We start from the raw sequence: 23,945 nt of genomic DNA, 5'->3' as shown, positions 1-23,945 counted from the left end.
TAGTCAACCCAAGTTTAATCTCCGGCATCCTATGTCATCCCCTGAGGATTGCCAGGAGTAATTCCTGCATGCAAAGGCAGGAGTATGAACTTTGCCAGATGTGGCCCCAAAACAAAATATATAGATAAATTTTTATAAAATCAATTTAATGATAATTAGGAGAGATTATTACAAAAAATATCCTTATTTTTCTCAATAGTCTCATTGGACCTGCACCCATTCTCTTTCATTCTTCTCCTTGTCCACAAACCACCCTGAGACAAGTTATCTGTGCTGCAAGCATCTTTATACAATGGTCACAACGTCACATGGAAGAGCCCCAGATTATGATGACTAAGATCTATGCAATAACTCTTGTGTTCCACACATACTGAAAGGAGACATTAGCATTCTCTCCAAAAAGGGAAAACTTCTAATAGAATGCAACATCAAAGAAACTATCACTTGATCACTTGACATCCCGTTACTCATCAATTTGTTCAAGCGGGCACTAGTAATGTCTCCATTCGTCCCTGTCACGTGCTAGTGTAGCCCAATGGCATCTGCTCATTCTAGGAACACAAACAGCCTCAAACCAAACATTAAGGGTCTTGACGAAGAAATCTGACCATCTGGTAGGTGGGTGGCCACATGATCTTTTGATGTCCTGTGGAATCCAGTAGATCACAGGTCTAGTCCAGCGGTCATCTCCAAATCTCATTATGTGTCCAGTCCATCTGATTTTCAATGCCTTGGCAAACGAGACAGCGTCCCTGATTCTTGATTGACAATGGAGGTCAGAACTCAGAATTCCTTCTCTCATTTGAGTGAAGCATGATACTCCAAGCACAGCTCTTTCGATTTCTCTTTGTGAGACCCAAATAGTGTTCTCATCCTGTTTTCGTAGGGCCCAGGTCTCTGAGGCGTATGTTAATGCAGGAAGAACAGTAGAATCAAAGAGATGAGCCAGTAGCTGGAGGTTCTTCATCCTCTTAGCTATTTCTTCAATGCTCTTGAAGGCGTTCCAAGCCGCTCTCTTCCTCCTGCACAACTCAGGTGCCAGGTCATTCATCATGTTGACTTCTCGACCTAGGTACACATAACTGTTGCATTTGGAGATATCTATTCCATTGAGAGCGAATGGAACGTCAGGAACGAGACTGTTTTTCATAAACATTGTGTTCGTGAGATTCAGCTGTAGTCCTACCTTTCCACACTCAAGGTCGAAGCTGGCCAGCATTTGTGCTGCTTGGCGAATGTTTGGTGTTATTAAAACAAGGTCATCATCAAAGCAGAAGTGGTGCAGTTGCCGACCGTCTATCTTCACTCCCATTCCTTCTCATTCCAGCAGTTGCATGACATTCTCGAGGGTGGCACCGAGTGAAATGGTATCACCCTGCCAAATCCTTCTCTTGACATGGATGATCACCTCCCTATAGAATGTATGGTTTGAACCATGGGAACACCTACAAGGGAAATTAGAGGCCACGCTAAAAGCCTCTGTCCCGCTCGGAGAGCCTGGCAAGCTACCAAGAGTATCCCACCCGCAAGGCAGAGCCTGGCAAGCTATCCTTGGCATATTCGTTATGCCAAAACCAGTAAATACAATGGGTCTCATTCCCCTGACCATGAAAGAGCCACCAATAAGGCAGCGTTAAGAAGGATGAGGAAGGAGAGGCTGATGAAATCTCAAGGCTGAACTAGGCTGCCAAAACAAAGAAAGACAAAAATGACTGTACTTTCAATGTACGTACGCTGGCATTGGATGCATCCATCGAGGACCTGATGGTACAAGCGTGAAATATCAAGTACGACATCATTGGTCTGACCGAGACAAGAAGGTATCAATCACCTCACACTGTTCTCCACACTGGAGAACTGTTCATCGGAACATACGACAAAAGAGGCGTCGGTGGTGTTGGCGTCCTTGTCAACATGAACTTCGCCATAAGCATTGATTCATCTGAATGCCTAACAACCTATATCGGATGATTACACTTGAATAGATGTGGCTCACTGCCAGTAGTTTCTATCTTCATTGTCTACGCACCAATATCCAATTATGATGAAGGAGAAACTGAGAAGTTCTACATGGAGCTGGAGAAGTTCAATAAAGACTACACCTTCTCCAAAATCACTGTCGGTGATTTTCATGCCAAGATAGGACGAAGAAGATCAGTCAAAGAACTCCACATCGGGACCCATGGCCATCAGTACTCATCAATACATTGGCTCGCCTCTTCACACGCTACCTATCTGAATGCAAGGTTTCGCCCCAATGGAAAACCAGCAGGACTGTACTACTGTATAAGAAGGGAGACATCCACAACATTGGCACCTATTGTCCGATCTGCCTATTGTCTGTCATCTACAAGCTGTTCACTTGAGTCATCCTGAATAGGATTGGCGGAACAATAGATGAAGGACAACCATGCGAGCAAGCTGGGTTCCGAAAAGGATTCAGCATGATCAACCATATCCACACGATAACCAAGCTCATTGTTGTTTCTCAGGAGTTCAAGATGCCACTTGATTTAAAGAAGGCCTTTGATTCTGTTGAGACGAAAGTGGTCATTGAAGCCCTAGTCAAACTGGGCATTCAAACTCAATACATCAGGATCCTCCGTGATCTGTACTATGGATTCACTACCAGGATCTCACCATTCTACAAAGAAGTGATCATCCATGTCAAGAGAGGGATTTGGCAGGGTGACACCATTTCACCGAAACTCTTCAGTGCCACCCTCGAGAACGTCATGCGACAACTGGAATGGGAAGGAATGGGAGTGAAGATAGACGGTTGGCAACTACACCAAAGTAACTAATATTTTTTAAAAAAAAGGCAATACAAAACTAATCTTCCTTTGCTAGCAGGTTATTTAACTTAACCTACAACTATGAACTAGAATCAGAATATTCCAATGACTGCCAGCTGCAGCCACCAGACAAGAGGAGGAAATCCACCATAACAGTCACTCCATACTTTATATATGAAACAACAAAAAAATTATCTTTTGAAATAAATTATCATACTGATGATACCAAAGTTTTAAAAGGAAATTTAAAAACCTGATCCCCTAAATAGCCAAATTGTGAAATAGGGTTATTTGAACCATGACATTTTATAAAAACACTAGATAGCATGTTAAATGTGTGATGTTGGCTACATACAACACTCAACAAACACATCACTGTGATCTTGAATCTATTTAAATAAGCACAGAACCCAAACTTGAGGCTAGCAAAGTAAATTTATGAATTGCTAGTTCTCCACACGGCAATATTTTCTCTATGGAAACTTAGTGGACAAAGACAGATGTACACTAAAATTAGTTATTTAAATATATTTTATTTAAAAGCCCTATTTAAGCACATATCCATGACATTCTCAAATGTCTTATCTTTAGTTTGTCAAGGTTTTTTAATCCCTCTTGAGCTAGAGTACCATTTTTAGCTTGGCTGGGTCAGAATGACACTGTACAATATGAATGATGACACACAAGACAGCTATATGGACAGAGCTGTCATCAGCAAGCCAGCTGTGCTAACACCTGCATGTCCTGTACAGATGATCTTTGGAAACAGGATCAAGAAAGTAAGGATAGAGAAAAGTTCAAAGATCATAAGTATCATCGAGAGTCATTAACGAATAACTAAACACTGAGCTTTTAGCAGCAAAAGACTACGCTTCAATATTTAAAATACAGTTAATTACACAGATTAAAAATTATATGGTTTTTTATTACTTATAAGAGCTGCATAAAAATTTAAAATAAAAAACTGTATTATCAAATATTATTTGTTTATTTAATATTACCAAATATCATTGGGCTGGAGCAATAGCACAGCAGTAGGGCGTTTGCCTTGTGCGCAGCCGGCCCGGCCAAGCCAGGTTCGATTCCTCCGCCCCTCTCTGAGAGCAATTAAATAAATAAAAGCTACTGAGAGTATCTTGCCTGCACAGCAAAGCCTGGCAAGCTCCCCGTGACGTATTCAATATGCCAAACACAGTAACAACAAGTCTCACGATGGAGACGTTACTGGGCCCGCTCGAGCAAATCAATGAACAATGGGAGGACTGTGCTACAGTGCTACTCTTCCTGGGAGCCGGAGCGATAGGACAGTGGGTAGGGTGTTTGCCTTGCACATACTCTTCCTCAGTTACATTATTAAAATTGAATTTAGATTTTTTACCCCAGCTACTGATTAGGAAAAATAAACATATATCCTTTTTTAGCAATTAAATAAATGAAAGTAGGTGATAACATCAGCAGGATATTACTGGAATCTAGTGATGACTTACTCATGTTCAGAGATGATGGCAAAAGTTTTCTCATTCAATGAATTTTCATTAATTGCCCACTGGGTACCATGCACTGTGATAGATGTTAAAGATATAAAAATTAAGGAGACAGAATTTCATCCCTTAAGGACTTCAAAACTCTAGTTGTATAATTAATCTCCAAAAAAAATTTCTAGCTTCCCATTTATCTATAAATTCTTGTTTCTCCTGTCAATTGCTCTGCTACCTTTCTTCTTTTCCAGAGAATGTTACATTATCTCAAGCCTTTATCTTCAAATTTGACTTTTACCTAAGATTCATACTCCCTCTAACTGCTAATTACTTGATATTTCTTTAAATTTAGTAACTTCAAAACAAAACTCATTCATTGCCTCCCTTCTCCCCAATAAAATTAAGCCTTTCCTTTTTTGTATTCCGAAGAACAAATAATCCCACTGCCCAGTCCTGAAAATAACCCTCTTTGCCTTTTCATCCCCATTTTACTAAACAAATTTCACATACTTTCTTCTGATACTACCCACCATGACTCCCCTGACTCAAACCTTTACCAGCCCTTACCTACATTACAGACTCGGGGCTCTTAAAATCACCTTCATCACTAATTAATTGCAAGTGGTCTACAAATCTACCTTCTAAAGTCCAAATTCAATAAGAAAATCTGACCACAGAATCCTTGCATTTAACCCTAGTTTATTTTCCACTGCCTCTACGATAAACATCTGATTAGAGTACACACACACACACACACACACACACACACACACACACACGCATGCAAGCATTTAAAAACGATCTTCCTTCATTACCTGATTTCCACATGCCTGATTTAGCCTCATATCTAGCGCCCAATGCTGAACTGAAATGCTATTTCTTTTCCCATGTACTTGCACACACTACTCTCCATCTTTCTTCATACTGTAAAGTCATATCTAGATATTAGTCTTCTAAGAAAGATCCAATCAATCCCTGGGTCTTCTAAGTATTATTCACAGATGAGTAACTCCATTCTAAATGAATTTGGACTACACTGTATTGGTATATATACTTACCACAGTCATACTGAAATTACCTTCAGATACAGAGAAGGGAAGGGAAAAAATCTGAGTGAAGGATTATGATTTACATGTATATAGTTACTTATATATAAAAGTATATATAGTATATATATATAGTTATGTATGTATATAGTTACTTATATGTATATAAAAGGTAAAGGCCCTCCTGTTGATCATCGATTTGCTCGAGCGGGCCCAGTAATGTCTCCATTGGAGACTTTGTTGTTACTGTGTTTGGCATATCGAATACGTCACGGGGAGCTTGCCAGGCTCTGCTGTGTGGGCGAGATACTCTCGGTAGCTGGCCGGGCTCTCCGAGAGGGGCGGAGGAATCGAACTCGGGTAGGCCATGTTGGCTGCGTGCAAGGCAAACGCCCTACCGCTGTGCTATCGTTCCACTATATATATTATATATATATATATATATATAAAAGCACTGTCCTCCCGTTGTTCATCGATTTGCTCGAGTGGGCACCAGTAACATCCCACAACAAATTGTGAGACTTGTTACTGTTTTTGGCATATCAAATATGTCACGGGTAGCTTGCCAGGCTCTCCGAGAGGGGTGGAGGAATCGAACCCAGGTCTCCCGAGTCAGCTTCATGCAAGACAAATGGTAAAACTTCAGTTTCACAAGAAGAGAGTACAAATCATTGAGTATAAAATACACTCGAAGAGAACCTGTAAATCTCAAGTGTTTACAATAAATACTCTGATAATTTAGTATTTAAGTTATTTAGAGAATGAAATACAGAAGGATGTCAGCAAAACTCCTGTAACTTTCTAGTTATAGCCTGGTATCATTTCAGCATGATAACAAAATTATAGATGTAAGGTCTTCAACCACCTGCATGTGTACTCAAATGTCAGTGCTCAGCATAGAAAAGTTGAAACTCTAGAAAAGTCGACCCCTTAGTTATAACTGGTGGTCCATAGACATGTACACAGGACAGATGCCAGTCTACATGTGCAAAAAGGTTGAAGAACACAATTATAGAGTCTTTTATATTTGTTATATAATCTTTTATCTCTTATAAAGTTTGCTTAATCTAACATATCTCAATAAAAATTCAGAAGAATTTTTAAAATTCTTAGTATACTATGATTATATGTAGAAAATACTTTAATTAATTCTCCCAAATGTATAGGACACAAGAAATCTTTTTTTTTCTTATATTTATTTATAGAATCACTGTGGGAAAAGTTACTAAGCTTTCAGGTTTAAGTCTCGGTCACAAAATGATCAAACACCTCTTCTTTCACCAGTACTCATTTTTCACCACCAACAACCCCAATATACCACCCTCCCAATGCCTGTGAGGCAGATAATTTCCACTTAACTATTCTCTACATTGATTACATCATTATTTCAACAAAAGAATCCCCCTCCCCCAACAATCAGAATTGCTGAAAAGGTATTGTGAAATACTTTGTTTTCTATAGCAGGTTATGAGAATCATATAATCTCGTGTGGCAGCAATAGTGGCCTCACGATTTTCGATTTCTGCAAAGAGCTAGATAATTATGAGATTGGTTTCTGTACGTCTGATGTTATGGCTGTGCCAGAGAGCCGCTCATGGGGGGCAACTCATGACCTCAGTAGGGCGCAAAGGACGAGCCGGTACTGCCCCCCTTCCCATGAGACTGCAGTTGCCCCGTCAACACCGGCTCATACCTGGCTTTCTTATAAGCTCTGAAGTGGCGGCCACCTTGCTGCTGGGGTTGGGGGAGGAAGGCGGAAGGGAGCAACATCCTTTCCCTCCTCGGGAGGCATGGCACCATGGTTTAATGCATGGTCCATTCACTTCTCTGCCACAAGCTGCCGGGGTCTGGATTAAGTCCTTTTGCCTCTAGAGCCTCGGCTGTGCCAGAGAGCCGCTTGTAGGGGGCAACTCGTGACCTTGGTAGGGCATGAAGGACGAGCCAGTACCGCCCCCCTTCCCATGAGACTGCAGTTGCCCATTACCGCTGGCTCACACCTGCCTTTCCAAGAAGCTCTGAGGCAGCTGCCACCTTGTATGCAGTCCAGATGCATTTCTGCCAAAAGCCACTGGGTTTCGAGATTTGTTTCTGAGTCTCTGGGATCATGGCCGTTAATTAGCTTGATCAGGAACCAGAGAGGCCGTTTGTAGGCGGTGACTTGGGGTCTCACTGGGATGGGGAGGAAAGGGCTGATTCCACCCCATTTGGTGAGACCCCGCGTGTCTCGTCACTGCAGGCCCAAACCTGACTGTCCAGTGGCCTCTGGAGGATGGTGGTCACCGGGCTGCCAAGGGAACAGGCCAAGGCACAAAACCTATTCCCACCTGGAGTGGTCCAGCACCAATAATCTACTACAGGAACAGGACACATTTCTGCCAAAAGCCTTTGGGTTCTGAGATTCGTTTCTGAGTCTCTGGGATCATGGCCATTAAGCAGTTCGATCAGGAACCAGAGAGGCCATGCCTCCAATTCTTTAGCTGAGCCGGAGGTGGTTTGTGGGTGTGTCTCCCACATACCTAACTTTTGGCCATTTACTTTCTTGATAAACTTTGCCCCAAGTTTTTGGGGGTCTGGCCAAAGGCACAGCAGCAATTTTGGGGTATCTGAAAGTCTGATGGTGCCATCAGGCTGCTGATGCACTTGCCTCACAGGTACAAATTGACCTGCTGGTGGCATCGTACCTCCAGACACAAGAAATCCTTAAAAGCTTCAAGGGCTTGCCCATGTTCTCTGTTGAACAGAAAGTATTTCTCTCTGCTTTTTTGCAGTGTGGTGATGCCCATGCTCTCTCTTGAACATGTATTCCTGTCTTTCTCTCAACCACGTTTTCCTAAATAAATTTCATTCGTTAAAAACTATCTTGCTTTACTAAAAAAATTCACTAAAAAAAAAAAACACTTCAAGAATCCAACCAATTACATTCTAGTAATTCAACAATAACAAACAAATGACTATAAGAATCTTTAGATTCTGCAAGCACTACAATCAACTGTATAACCCCAAGTCATCACAATGACAACAAGAAGGAAAGGAGAAAACAAAATTTGCAACAATAGCAACAGAAATTGGAAGAGGAGGGAAAGAGAGAACAGAAATATAAAGGAGTTAAAATTTTATATACTGTTGAAATTGAAGTACCATCAATTCAAACCAGATTATCATGAATTAAAATATTAATTTCAATTCCCAAGACAACCAGTAAGAAAATAACTAAATACAGTAATAACCAAAAAAGCATTCAAAATTCTACTTCAAATATATATCTCAAACAAGAAGGGGATAGAGAATATAGGAGAATGGAAGCATAATACTGATGCAATACATAAAAAAAAGCAAAAGAAAATCAAATTTTAAAAAATTGCAAAATTTCATTATCACTAATTCCATAAATGTAAATTAATTATACTTCCAATTAAAAGAAATAAATTTGAACATTTTAGGTTTTTAAAACATGATTCAATTATATGCTATCTATGAGAAAATTATCTTAGATAGAAACTGTAGTTGCCTTATTCTTCAGCTATAAACGAGTTGATCCTAAATTGCATATGATATTACAATAAACCTTAAAAAGCTAAAACTATAAAATAGGCAAGTCCTAGAGTCTATCCAAAAATTATACACCATATACAAGTAGTAATTATACTAGGATTATGAGGACAATTCAACATATTGAAATCAATCTATATGTTACATATTAATAGAATCAAAGTTGAAAACAAAAGTGAAAATTCATGCAGAAAAATCACTTAACAAAACCCAACATCCCTCTATGAGATACAAAACTTAAAAACTTAAAAACTAGAGACAGTAGAGAGATTTCTCAGTCTGATAAAGAATATCTATAAAAAAAACTATAGGTAATGTCATATTTAATAATATAAGATTGGAAGCTTTCCTCCTAAAATTAGAAACAATACAAGTTGTTTATATTCATAGGATCTGCGATCCTATCAATTCAACATTATACTGGAGGTTCTAACAAGGCAATTATGGAAAATTTAATTGAAAATAAAATTGTATTTTCATTTAATATGATCTTAATTTAGAAAAGCCTAGAGGACAGAAAAGATACTATAGTAAGGCACTTGCCATGCATGTACCAAACCTGGGTTTAATCACAAGAAATAAAATATAAGTAATAAATTTAAGCAAGATGATGCAAAATCTACACACTAAAAAATTCAAACTAATTAAATAACACCTGGATAAATTGAAAATATCAAGTGTTCATGGATTATAATATGTAATACTAAGATATTATGTATTATTTTATGTAGCAATACTCATCTCACAAAACAAACAGTCCATTGATTTATAAACCCAAGAAAACACTATCTAAATTCTATTTGCTTTCTTCAGATAAGGATGAGATGATCCTAAAATTCATATGGGATTACAAGAAACCCTGAAAAATCAAAACAGTATAAAAAAGAGAAAATTTTGAGGACTCAACATTTCTTAACTAGACTTGCAACAAAGCAATAAAGATGAAAATAGTGTGAAGTTAATTTAAAGATAAACATATTATCCAAAGAAACATAATTGAGAATCCAGGTATGTCATACATTTGTGGTTCAATAGTTTCAATAAGGCCAAAAGAATGACTGAAGGCAGGTAAAAACTATTCTTTAAAAAAAAATGTGGGAACGTGGGGAGGGGCTGGAAAGAAAATATAACAAGTAGGGTGTCTGCTTTACACAGTCAGACCTGGGTTCAATCCACAGCACTATATACTGTCCTCTGAGCACTGCTAGGAATGATCTATGAGCATAGAGTAAGGAATAAGCCCTAAGCAACACCAGGTGTGCACCCCCCTCAAAAATAAAAACACAAAATAATAAAAAGAAAAGTTAAACGACAAACTAAATAGTGCTGGTATAACTGAAGTCATGTAAAAGCATGATGTTGGATCATTATATCACACCATATACAGATTTTAAATATGAACCAAAGATATCCGTCTGAGTTACAACTGTGAAACTGAAAAAAACATAGAGGTAAACTCCATAACCTTGGTTTTGGCAATATACTTTTAGATATGAGATCAAATACACAAGAAACAAAAATTCAAAATTAGACTTAATCAAAATTTGAAAATTTTTATCAAAGGACACTATCAAAAAACTGTAAAAAAGATAACACATAGAAGAGGCTAAGTAGGTACAAGGAAGGGCTCCTTTTAATGCTCCTGAGTTTCATTTGGGCAGGGTGGAGGGGAGAATGGGAGGTCAATAAAAATTGTAAAGAATGCACAGCACTGAAATAAGCCACTTAGTCATTAAAACAGTGACCTTTTTATATTTACTTTCTATGGTTTTGGAGCCACACCATGCAGTGCTCAGGACTTACTCCTGGATCTGTGCTGAGGGATCACTCCTGGTAGGGCTCAAGGGACCATATTAAATGCAGAGGATTCAAACCTGGGTCAGCCGCATACAAGGCAAGTGCCTGCCCACTGTTCTATTGCTCTGGCCCTAAAACATCACTTTCTTAGAAGGTGACCTTTTACAGTTTTAATAGTCGTGGTTTTCACCACAGTGAAAAGCACCACGGTCCTCCCATTGTTCATCGATTTGCTCGAGCGGGCCCAATAACGTCTCCATCGTGAGACTTCTTGTTACTGTGTTTGGCATATCGAATACGTCACGGGTAGCTTGCCAGGCTCTGCTGTGCAGGCGAGATACTCTTGGTAGCTCGCCAGGCTCTCCAAGAGGGGCGGAGGAATCAAACCCGACTTGGCCCACCTGGCTGCATGTAAGTAAGGCAAATGCCCTACTGCTGTGCTATGCGTGGCTTTCAAAATTACAAAAATGCAGCCAGTAATTAAACTAGAGTAGTCTGGATATAAAAACTGCATCTCGTGATGATTTTTCCTCTTGTTCTTATTTTCTTAACCCTAACAATCTGAAATTAGCTCCAAAATAATACTTAATAAGTTCACTTCTGACCTACGTTTTTAAGTTTTCATGAATAATATATAAAGATATATATATATATATATATATATATATATATACACCTTTGCTTCTCTTAAAACAAATACATGCTTTAAATGAAAATGACAGACCTTTCTTATTAAATCTCAGTATCAGTCCCAACTGGTATTTTAAAAGTAGTGTCTACAATTCAATCAGCCTAATCAGTGGCTGAATAAATAGCAGTACTCCTACATAAAAAAATAAATAAATAAAATAAATGTAGTGTCTAGTCAATCACCTTGCATGAGAGTTTGAGGGTTTGAAATGTTGAGTGATAATGCAGGAGGAGAGAGAAAGTAGGTTAATCAGGTAAAATAAAAATATTTGCGGATCTTCTTTTATAGCACAGTAGGTATAATCAACAATGCTGAAGACTACTCCCAACAGTGCTCAAGAAACTTAAAGAATATCTCCTGCAAAGAAAGCACATGCTTAGCCTGTTGAGCTCTCTCTCCAGCCTTACTTACTGAGTTCCAGTTATGCACAGATGAAAACATGAAACATCCAACAAAAAAGTTAGGCGGTGAGAGAGGATAGTATAGGAGTTAAGGCATTTGCCTTGCATGAGGCTGACACCAGACCTATCCAGCACTATAAGGTCCACAAACTCACCAGGGACCAATCACAAGCACAGAGCCAAAAATAACCCCTAAGCACATCTAGGGTGTGGTTCCAACATAGATCTATATTTATCTATATCTACAGTGGTTTACGAACAATATTATAGAATAATACACAAAATCATTCTGAACATAATTCATAAATTTAAATATTCTAAAACAAAAATATTTGTATTCCAACAAATTGTCTATTAGAACATAATATGTACATAACATTTTTCTACCTTTAAGTAATGAAATAATAAACTTATCTTTGAATATGAAGTGCTAACAAAACATTAAAACAAAACATACTTAATATACTAAGTATTTGACTATATGAAAACATTACTCTATAAATCATTTTAAAATTAAAATAAATTCATCACACAGAAGCAATCAACTTTGTAAATAACATTATTACTAAACGTATAAAATTTCTACTTTAGTAGCACATTCTTTTAGAGATAAAATACCTGCTTTGTTTAGAGGCCACACACAGTGGTACTCAGGGCTTACTCCTGGCAGTGCTCAGGCAACCATTTGTGACACAGGGACCAAACCGGGTAAGCTGCAGGCAAGGCAATTACACTACCTGCTATACTTTCACTCATAGGATTACAGTTTGAAAAACATTAGTACCAGTTTAAGTTTCCCTCTGTGTGCAAGTGTGTGAGTATGCATGCGTGCACGTGTGTGTGTACATGCATGAGTGCATGTGTGTGCATGCACGTGTATGCGCATGTGTGTGTGTGAATAATACACAGGTTTAAGAGTGGTAATAGGTTAGGTTAGTAAAAGTAATAAAATATTTTATCATTGAGACTTGTAAGAACCCAGTGACTTCTGATTCAGTTACAAAACCCACAAATAATTCAAATGCAATTATTAGTTTGGGGAAACCAATATTTTCATACTTTCATCAAGTGCATACATTGAATTCTGAAAAAAATTATGTAACAGCACTATACATAATTTTCATGATCTTTTGTTTAAATGAAAGCTACAAAATGAATTAAGTACTTTGTAGTTAATGAAAACTAATGATGAGGAGAACGATGTCAATAATAGTTGAACAATACTGAAGAAAAACTACAGTACCTTATGAAGCATATTTTCTACTGTTCTCATATGTCTGGCAACACATTCTTTGTCTCTAGAAAAAAAATAAGTTAGGTGTTAATGAAACATTACTATAACTACACATGTTAATATAGCACTGTAGCACTGTTCTCCCGTTGTTCATCTATTTGCTCGAGCGGGCCCAGTAACATCTCTATTGTGAGACATGTTGTTACTGCGTTTGGCATATTGAATATGTCACGGGTAGCTTGCCAGGCTTTGACGTGCGGGCAAGATACTCTCGGTAGCTTGCCAGGCTCTCTGAGAGGGGCAAAGGAATCAAACCCGGCTTGGCCAGGCTGGCTGTGCGAACGCAAATCCCTACCTCTGTGCTATCGCTCCAGTCATGTTAATGTAAGTCACTATTAATAAAAAGTGGGTTAGTTATACTTCAAAAATTAAAAACTTAACCATCTTCACCAATGTATTTCCACAGTTTGTTCTTATTTTCAGACATGTCTGCTGCCATAAATTGGAGGAGAAAAAGCTTGACTATTTGAAAGTTAAGAAAAGAGTGAAAAAGACATGGAAAAAAGGAAATCATGAATACATTGATTTAACATGTGCTAAAGGCAAAATTTTTATTCTTCTGGTTTCTAATGTAAGAAGACATCTAAAAAATCATAAATTCCGTATTATGTAAAATAAATTTTCCTCTTATAAATAATTCTGTGTATACACACAAAATAACTATATAACCCCAACTAGAAATATGCAAAGTTACTAATTTCTTTTATCATGTGTTTATTCTTAATGAGGAATTTAAAAGTTTGATGGAAAATTCTGGTCATAATAGTAAAATATACATTAAAATACAATATAAATATAATATGAATGAATTATCTCTAAATGTCATGTTAGCTATTGTTATAAGTGTATATAGGTCCATAGTCATACAACATACACATAACAAATTCCTAATATTAGAAACAAGTCTGAAAGATAAAACAAGAAAGATTGCTTTTCTGTTTTCATTAATCTCAGATTTTCCTGAGTTTTAAAACAAAAAATTACTAAGGGTAAACTCATTTGATATTAGGAATCTAAGATTGAGCAATAACAAAATTAATTTAGTCAAACTTATAGTTTTAAAATGCAGTAATTACACATAATTGCCTGCCTAAGACTGTGGTACACTATTATACAGTTTTACAATTAAGATACGATTGATGCTATTCAAATATATTTGGCCTCTGTAAATTCATTTTATAATTATGTATGAGCAATTTCCCATGCCCAGTGACAAAGCTGTGGACATCCTGAGAGTAAGGAGTCCTTATTCTGTAATTCAGTTTATAGAACATATTCATTTTTACAGTATTTTGTGTTTATAATAGAGCTCATCTTGAAATAAAAGATTTTAATTGACATGTATATGTTTGCCAAATACAGTAACCAAGAAATTCCAAATTTAGAAAGCACTGTGTTAGCTTTAAATATATATATGTATATACATATATATATTGTGGATTAAAGGAGCACCTAATTTTCATAAAATCATGCTGTTGTACAAAGGACTGTATAAATACATTTCATGAAATTTGTTATGGGGAACAAACACAAACATAACCAAGAGAACTGTTCAATTTGAATTTCACAGTGTATATTAATTTGATTACCTGGCAAATAAAGAAAAAATACTCTCTCAACAGAAAAAAAAAGAAAAAACTGCATTTTCAAAAATTTAATCTGTTGTAAAATATTTTGTAAACTAAATTTTCCATGATTAATGTATCATGGAAATATCATTTGAAACAGTATATTATATGTAGAGCAAAATTTGGAAAGCAGTGGTGCAAAAGAGAATGAGAAGTATGTGGTGGAAAATATTATGTAAAACTTTAAGACAGAGTCTTACCTATTAATGAAAACATGATTTCAAACATGTAACTCTAAAACAGAGTCCCAAATGTACATAATTAGAGATTATTCAGAGACATACTTCTCTGAGGTTTTGCAATGAAATATACATTTAGTATGTTGAGTTAAGAGTTTTCTTTTTTTGAGGATATATCAGAGAATTTCAAAGAGAGACAGCTGTACTTTTGTTTTCTAACACTGTATTATCCAGGGCTAAAACCCGGAGCATGAAAGTAAGAATTGATCTTTTGTCTGTTTTAAGTGATCTCCCCAAGGTCCAAATGCTCACTTGGCTGCCATGCGGAGGGCACTCTCTGCATCATGGATGTTCTCCTCCAGTCGACGCTTGTCCTGCTCCAGCTGGGTAAGATGTCTATTGAGCTGACGCAGAGATTGATCTTTTCTTCTCAGCTCCATCTTTGCCTCGGAGAGACTCTGCAAGCAGACAGAAAACAGAGTTACTTGTCAGCCCTGATAATTAACTTCAATTTATGCCATAGGCTATTAAACAGAGAAGAATACAGGCTGACTGGGAAGTAGACTTGGGTCATTACACTTTAAGGTTTAGCAAATTTTTTGCAAAAATTTTACATACTTAGTAATTAGAAATGATAGAAATGATGAGACATGGAAAAAATAGCAACTTACTTTATTCTGGGTATACTTCAAGGCAAACACATTTTATTCTTACTTAAAAGATCTGACTATAAAAACCTCAAGTTGCATTTTCTTTAAGTGATAACAAAGAATTCAGAAGGAAAAGTGTGTGAAATTTAGAGTATATTTAAACAAGAACTTCCATATGTCTAAAGTGTATATGTAACTGAGAAAAAGGTAAATTGGATACCTATGAGACAACAGAACACCCAAGGTTTAAAGGAACCATTTTCTTTATTAACTATTATCTATAATTGTTGGGTTGTCATATACAATCCAGGATCTGTATAAGCAAATAGAATTCTAAAGTAAAATACACTTATTTCATCATAAATAACTCATGTCAAGGACAAATATCATAAATATGATCACTACATTTTAAATAACAGAGAAGTTATGAATACACTTGCATTCAAAATTTTATATATTCTATAAATATTTCCTGGTAGCAGAAGTATAAAACTATTATTTTCCATTGGCTTCATGTGAAATAGTCACTTATAAGAATTTTTATATGAATATGTACAAATTTATCTTAGAACTTCAGGGATCAAGTTCTGAAAATAAAAGGCTCATCACTTAAAGGAACATTTTTCTAGGATTCATTTAAAACTCCAGAATATAAAACAGGAGATTCAACACTAATAACTTGTTATAACTTGTTAATTGTTTCATCGATAAAATTTCTAGGACATGAGATTATCAAAAAAAATTTTCAATTAAATTGGCACTTATTCATTATATATGGATAATAATTTTTCTTCTTTCTCAGAGTTTAGTCACATATTAATATCAACAATGCTTCATATATCCAGTAAATAACAAAAATGAAGCAATATCATATTTTGGAGGTTGCTTTTATTTTTATTTGGGGGGAGCAATTTGGGGGGGTGTAAGTCCAGAGTACTCGGGGCTTACTCCTGGTGGTACACATGGAACCATATGTGGTAATGGGAATCCAGCCGGGGAACCCACTGCAAGCAAGGCACCTGTCTAAGCCATGAACTATCTCTCTAGCCCTGAAATGTCATGTTTAAAACTCTTCCAACAATATATTTACTGTATCATAATAAGCAGTATAAAAACCTCAAACCATCTGCATGGAATTAGGACAACTAATTCATGCTAAATGCTAGTAAACTCAAAGAAATCATGAGTCAATTTATTTTAAATTGCTTAAGGTTTTTAAATTTAGCAGTTCACCTTTCAGTCAAGTTGCTGTCTGACAAAAGCAAGTTAAAGTTTCAAAATAAGCAAACAGTGGTTACTTATTAGAAAAGATATTTTCTTTTAAATCTTTACTATCAATATATATTCAAAAATATCCCTCTAATTAGTTACTGATTCAAACCAAGTTTAAAAGTATTTTGAAAGAAATGCTAACTAAATTTATTTTTCTTTTGCCAATGCTAAGTTATTTAAAAACATTTAAGTATCATGAGGTTCTGGATTTTAAAAAATAAATAATAATTTTAGTATTTTCAAAAACAGTATTTCCAATATCATTCATGTAATTTTAAAAAACTGTGTTTTCCATCTGTTAATATAAAACTAATAATCTTCTACTATTAGTTAAACATAAAACTTGATTATTCTTCCAACAGAACTAATATACTTGAGACAATTTTAATTCACTTGCTCTATAACTCTCATAAGTGCAGTTATACATTGTGAAGAGTATTTGAGATACTGTCTCCAGTTTTGTCCAGATGAAACTCTTGAGTCTAATCTGAGAGAAACCATGACCATGAAATAATTGTAAAACTTCACTTGACTTTTTAGCAATTCTAGCACATTCAAAGAAGATAAAATGTATGGAATTAAAATTATACTATGTATCTAACATCTGCTTGCTTCCATTGACTTTCATGTTCTAGGGGACAATGACAAAGAGTTAGCAAAGTGTCCAAACACTAAAATTATTTTAGAGGTAGAGTTGAATAGCTATTTCTAAAGAATTGAAATTACAGAAAATAAAGTGATATAGAACACAACTTCTTAGCATGAAAATAACAATTTCTGAAGTCATAATAACCATATCTCTATTGCTTCCAGAGTTCTTATTATAAAGAACTGAGGGTGATGGTACTGGAATCCATATGATGGAGGGCCCCTAAGGTTTATGGAGATGTATGGAAAACAAGAAGACATAAAAAGCTGTTCAATAATATGTCTTTTCCGCAATATTCACCTTTTTTGTTCTTGGTGAAAAAAATGAATCTTCAAAAATCCTAACACTGAGATTTAAAGAAAAAAAACTACCTATATGTGCCTGTGTCATATGTAATACATACATGTATAAATAATTTTAAGTTCAGCATTTTCTTCTCCTGTTCAGATTTATCTAATTAAAACCCATGATAAACTTTATGGACTCTAATATTTCCAACCAAATAACTGAAACCAGGAGGGTGTGCCTCTAGGCAGCAAGACAACAATGATAAGCAGCAGGTTAGCCACTAATTTCTCAACCAGGGTAGATTGTGAAAGTGTGATGTTCTGATATCCAAGAAACTGTTCAGGAGAGAATAGGATAAATCAAGTTTAATAACTCTGCTCCTAATTGTTCCCCCAATGCTCAACTCTAATTACTTGGAGAACTCTCCTGACTGTCACCTGATATTAAGTTGTTGGAGGCTGAGCCTGGAACAGCGAGATAATCAATAAACATTTAGTGGGGAGAAGAATGAAGATCCTGTTAAGCAGTGGGAACCTGCAGCACCCAAAGCCCTTCTGCTCATGAGAAAACCTATGGGACAACCATAGTGATTGCAAAGCAATAATCCACAGCACTGTTTTTAGGCCTTGAGGCCTTTAGGCAACAGTACATTTGAGGAAAAAAGGTTAACTCGGTCACCCTAATTACAGCCCACTTTCACATACTTCATATATAAGCGAAGACAAGCCAATTAGGTAGAAAGGAAGATAAGGGAAGTTTTATTTGTATACTAATTAAACCCCTGATGAAATTAAAGGAAAAACATACAGCTCTGTAATTGTGTCTGAGAAAGGTCACTTCAGGTTCAGTTATCAGAACAGCACAGCCTTGAGATATTTCACTTAATCCACAATACAGCCCTCATTTTGTACTCAGGTCTTAATATTTACCAAAAAAAATCAAAGTCCAATACTGCATTTATCTTTAAACTGTGTTGTGAACAATTTTAACTGTTAAATGTTTTAATGCTGATATGACTTTTAAGTCTTAAAGAAAGACAGGAAAATATTACATTGTCCAAGAAACAATGCCACAATATCACTTATCAAAAAATCCAAGTTTTCACACTTTAAACCAAAAAAATTTAATAGCAAATTCTTACCGCAAAATCTCAAAAATTCTGTATTTCAAAAGATATTCTGCGACATACTCATTGTATTTCTTTTTAGAAAATGATATCGTCACTCACTTATACATACATTTCTTCTATCCAAGGGAAAAAACACAATGATTTCACTAAACTATTCTAATAAGAAGATATTTTGCATCTACTTGCTTTCGTAAAAATGGTCATAAAAAAGCATATTACTACTAGTGAAAGCTGTCAGGTAAAGTATGGGTACAACAAAAGGAGTTAAATATAATAAACTTTAGGAGTAGGTGTGAACCCACAGATTTTATAAATGTCTTTTTATTTAGCTATAGTTTCTGAAAATTTTATAATAAATATATTACTGTTGAATAATAATACAAAATTGTTAAAGCCACACATATTATTCAAGCCTGAAATGTTTATTAAGGCTAATAATTTTTAAAAACAAATTGAGAATATAAACCTACTATTACTTTGCTCTTATGAAAACGTGTCACAGAAATCTATTTTAAATAGCAGTACAGAGATAAAATTCACATACCAAATAATTCACCCTTTTAAAATGTACAATTCAATGGGTTTTAGTGTATTCATAGTTTGCAATCATTACCATTAGAGGTCTTTTATTAAAGTCCTATTATTTCAAAAAGGAAACTTTTCAAATTGGGTAGAGTTACATCCATTGTGTTTCACATTTCAACAAATACCAATTTTTAATTAAATATGATATATAAGGTTTGCTTAAAGATAGATTAATTTTATAAATCAAAATATTTGATATACAGATGTGGTTCAGTACAAAAAATTAGTTTTATCTGAAAGACTATACATAAGTCTCCAACAAATCTTTCTGGACATTAAGGGAATCATCCAACATAGTCCTTTCTCATAAGTAAAGCAGTGCTTTAGACCATTAGGCTAGCTAGGAAGACCGAGCCCCAGGGGATAACACTTTTATAGATTTTTCTTTTGTCTAATGGGAAATATCTATGGATCTACATTCCTACAGACTAAAAGCTAATGGCTTATTCAATTTGATATAAAAAGGCAGTCATACCAAGTGAAGGCAAGACAATGCAACAAATGTTACAAAGAATGAAGTTATATTTCCCAAGTTTGGGGGGAAGGCACTAACTTTTTTATCTTACTGCTATCTGACTTAATTTTGAATAAATGTGACCAGATTGAAGTAGACTTGGTAAAATACCTGAGAGTACTAAAATTAATGTTGGAATACAAAGTAACACTGTCTTCACCCCCCATTATAATGTGACAACTATAAAATTAATCATAAATTGAGTTAATGTTGGGTGAAAGTACTACACAGATTGTAGTAGAAATAAAATTAAAATAAAACAATCACCAAGCTTTCAATAAAATTGGGTACACAAGTCAGAGATGAAAACAAAGAATAACCTATTTTCCTATAAAGTTCAAAAGTCTAAGATAAGCTATTAGAGAATTTATAAAAAGCAATAGTCAAGATACTGACGTGATAAAATCAATATATGAACACATTCAAACTTGGTATCTATATTTTAAATGAATAATTTAAATAAAGAATTCTATCATTTTGTTAATTTACTTTAGGATACTTATTATTTTTAATGATCTATGCATAAAATAGGTAAGATATTTATAAATTAAAGGTGAAGATCATGTAATTTATCGACTTTGAAGGTTGAAAAAATGACAGACCTAGATAGAACGCATATATCTAGTGAAACAATAAATATGAAAGTGTTTTATAAACTATAAGATAAATAAATTTAATATTCATAATCATGGTAGTTCTCGCATTCTGTAAGTACTGTTATGATCCCATAGTCCAAAAGTTATGTGTCCTCTTCTGACCTTTTATACATAATAAGTCTTACAAAACATATTTGTGTGTAAATAATTTTTAATAATTATTATTTTATCACCCTTGAAAAAGATAAAATTAACAAAACAAATACATTTAAGTGACTCTTACAAATAGAGATGGTAGATGAATAACAAAATATGCAGCAAATGAGCAATGAAAACCTACCTTTAAAATTTTAAAGTATATTCTAATAGTTTGTTGTGTTCTGCTTTATACTCAGTAGTACTACATTCACACATTTTTCTTTGAAAATATCCTCCAAAATAATATCAATATAAAAGGAAAACAATCGTTCCAAGTAAACCAACTGAAGATCAACAGTAAAACATTACAGAAAGAAAAGGAACCTCAAATGTTTCAAAATATACCGAATATTTTTTGTTCTAAGCCTCACACAAACACTACAAAATTCTGATAGATAAAAGTGTTGAACAATAATGAGGTGAAAAGTGAGAGAAATACTTAAAACATTTTAAATAGCAAAAGAAGTGAGGCAATAATAAAGAGAACCATGAGAGCTCTCTCAAATGGCAAACACACTAATAAAGGCACAAAACAGACATGCATATGGTAGCTAGATTTTACAGTGCTACATAGTCAGAAGTGATATGGCAGCAATGTTTTATCAGAGTATAAAACAAGCTGCATTCAGTTACACTATAGACCTTTTAAAAATAGCTTAATTATAGCCGAAGACACTCGTGGTGCTGCAAAAATAAAAGTAGCTCTTCAAGTGACCTCCGAGTTCCCTCAGAAAATTCCTAAGAAACACAAAGGGAGCAAGTCCATGAATTCTTCTATTGGTCTTTACAGCCAGAGATTTCTGATCAGCTTCAACAAAATTCACACAGTTGACAATTTCATCTAGCTGAAGATCTGAAGACTGGCTGAGTTCTTTGGCATTATTTTAAAATCTTTAAGGTCCCTTGAACAAAACTACAAGTGATCCCTAAGCACAGGGCCAGGAATAAACCCTAAGCCCCACTGGGTATGGTCCAAAAAGAAAAACAAAAACAAAAAGAATGAAAGATGAGGGTCTGGAGAGATAGTACAGTGACTAGGATGCTTACCTTGCAAGCGGCTGACCCGTGAGCACAAACCAAGAGTAAGCCCTTAGTACAGCAGGCTGTGTTACAAAAACACACGCCCCAAAAAGTGAAGACTACAAATATAATAAAAGTATGTACATATATATAAACATATATCCAGATATGGTTAGAAAACTAAAGTTTTCCTTGAAAATGATTTTACAAAGTATTGTAGAAAGTTCTACCAATATATTTGGAAGGGAACATTTTAGTGTGCTAACCCTCATTTTCTTCCAGCTAGAATATTTTAATATTTTCTATAAGATTTGAGGGAAGATATTGTTCAAAAAGGTTCTATTACTAGACACTGGCTAATTATTGTCACAGAAAGCAATGGGAAGGTGTTGAAGGATTCTCAATCATGGAGAAATTTTCACTGATGTTCATCTCAGAAATCATATATGCAAACTATAACTGCCAAATTAAAATAAATACAATAGATCATCCTAACCATATTGTAATTGCTCACTGACATCTTCAGCTGGGCTTTAACAGGTTTAACAAGATTTTACCTTTGCACATAATGATGTAGTTGCATAAGTATATGCCATTTTTTACAAAGAATTTTTAAAATAACTGGTATAAGTGGATAATTTACCTTAGTAAACTAAAGAGTATAAAACCAAATGCATGTTTACATTATTCAAGCAGAGTATGCATTATTTACTTTATATAAATGCAGCATCCCAACCATATATTTTCTATTTCTATTCACAAGTACATGAAATTCTAAAAACTATTTGAATCATAATTTTAATCATTTGACAAAGCCATAAATCCTGAGTATGCAGATATATATGACAAAAATAATTTGAGAAATAAAAAGTAGGATATCAATCAAATTCTGTAATTATTTTCTGAAAGTAATTTATAATTTTATTTGACAAAAATAAAAAAATATGAAAAAACATATATACTCCATTGTATAAAATCTCAGAGGGTGGCCAGGGAGTGGCCCCCGACATCTCTTCCCCTGTCCACCCAGGTTCTGGGGGGCATGGGCCGCTCCACACCAGAGGAAGCAAGGACCAAGTCAGTTGATTGATCAGATGCCATTTATTCCATTCTCATCCCCATTCATTCCTGTCTCTCTCTCTCTCTCTCCTTCTCTCCCAGCCCCTGATCTGGAACTCCTTTTTCCTTCTGGCTCTGGCTCTGGATCTTGATCCCCCAGCCCACTCTTACAGTCTAGTTAAATCCCAAAACCATGAGGGGCTGGGCTTACACATAGGTTTGGTCACAATCAATAGGGTTAAAGTTCTTTTCCTCAGGGGATGCTGCTTCTATGACAGATTCTGTTTCAGCAGGACGACCCACCCAAGGGTGGAATCGCATGGGTGTGTTTCTCCTCTCCTTGTCCAAAAAAACACATAAGCATTCATAATATTAATTAGTTTGTATGTACACAGTAAGAGATGCATTAAGCTTATAGAATTGCTCTCCTGGGGCCAACTCGATCTCAGACTTCAGTGCTCAGGCCAGATTAGTCTTTCCTATCCCTAGCAGGGACCTCGTCTTGTCGTTACTTTTGGATCATGACAGCATTTATCCATGATCAATGCACAATTCTTAAGAATTGTGGCACTTTGGCCAGGCCCATCTCAATGCCAGGGTAGCATATAGTTACCGCTTGCCCTGGTTCCATCCAGTCCCTTGTCAGGACCCTGCTTTGGGGGGGGGGGGCACTAGAAAGTGAGGGCAACTGAGACTTAAGTTGAGAAAGCAGATGGCCAGGAATGAATAATATCGGAAGCCAATTAAATACCAAGTTACAAAAGCATAATATTGTCTTCTTGTGCCTATACAAAAGGATATTGCTTTAAAGTAAACTATTCAAAAGACATAAGGATTTCTTCTTTGCTGCTGTGTACTGTAAGAAGAAAATTGGATGGAGGGCTCCACAACTCCCGGAGAATTCTCCGGGCCCCATACAGAGCCAATATCACTAGGAGGTTCCAGATGGGGTAGGTGCTGTCTCCCCGCCTTCTCCAGATGGAATCCCAGTGACCATGTGCTTCTACAAGCAGGGCTCTGGCATGCGGTTACCAGAACTATTTTCCAAACTGCAATGGGGCCGAACCGGCTCCCAGGCATCCTCTAATTCCGGAAGTCGCGCCCACAACCCACCCCCAGCACAATCT

The 23,945-nt window shown here is 35.8% G+C and overlaps 1 protein-coding gene across 1 annotated transcript in view; it reads right to left on the bottom strand.

Moving 5' to 3' along the window:
- CCDC171 (coiled-coil domain containing 171) overlaps window positions 1–23,945 on the bottom strand; it is a 339,207-nt gene that overhangs the window by 119,023 nt on the left and 196,239 nt on the right. Inside the window, exons 20-21 of the mRNA XM_056117342.1 lie at window positions 15,171–15,316; window positions 13,001–13,055 (exon numbers count right to left, since the gene is read on the bottom strand). Of these exons, the coding sequence (XP_055973317.1) occupies window positions 13,001–13,055; window positions 15,171–15,316 (201 nt within the window). The remainder of the gene's footprint in view (window positions 1–13,000; window positions 13,056–15,170; window positions 15,317–23,945) is intronic.

Source organism: Sorex fumeus, unplaced genomic scaffold (assembly GCF_029834395.1).
Source record: "Sorex fumeus unplaced genomic scaffold, SorFum_2.1 ptg000034l, whole genome shotgun sequence".
NCBI classification, from domain to species: Eukaryota; Metazoa; Chordata; class Mammalia; order Eulipotyphla; family Soricidae; genus Sorex; species Sorex fumeus.
Note: the sequence above shows the minus strand (reverse complement) of the source record. Positions and strands in the feature narration are given on the sequence as shown.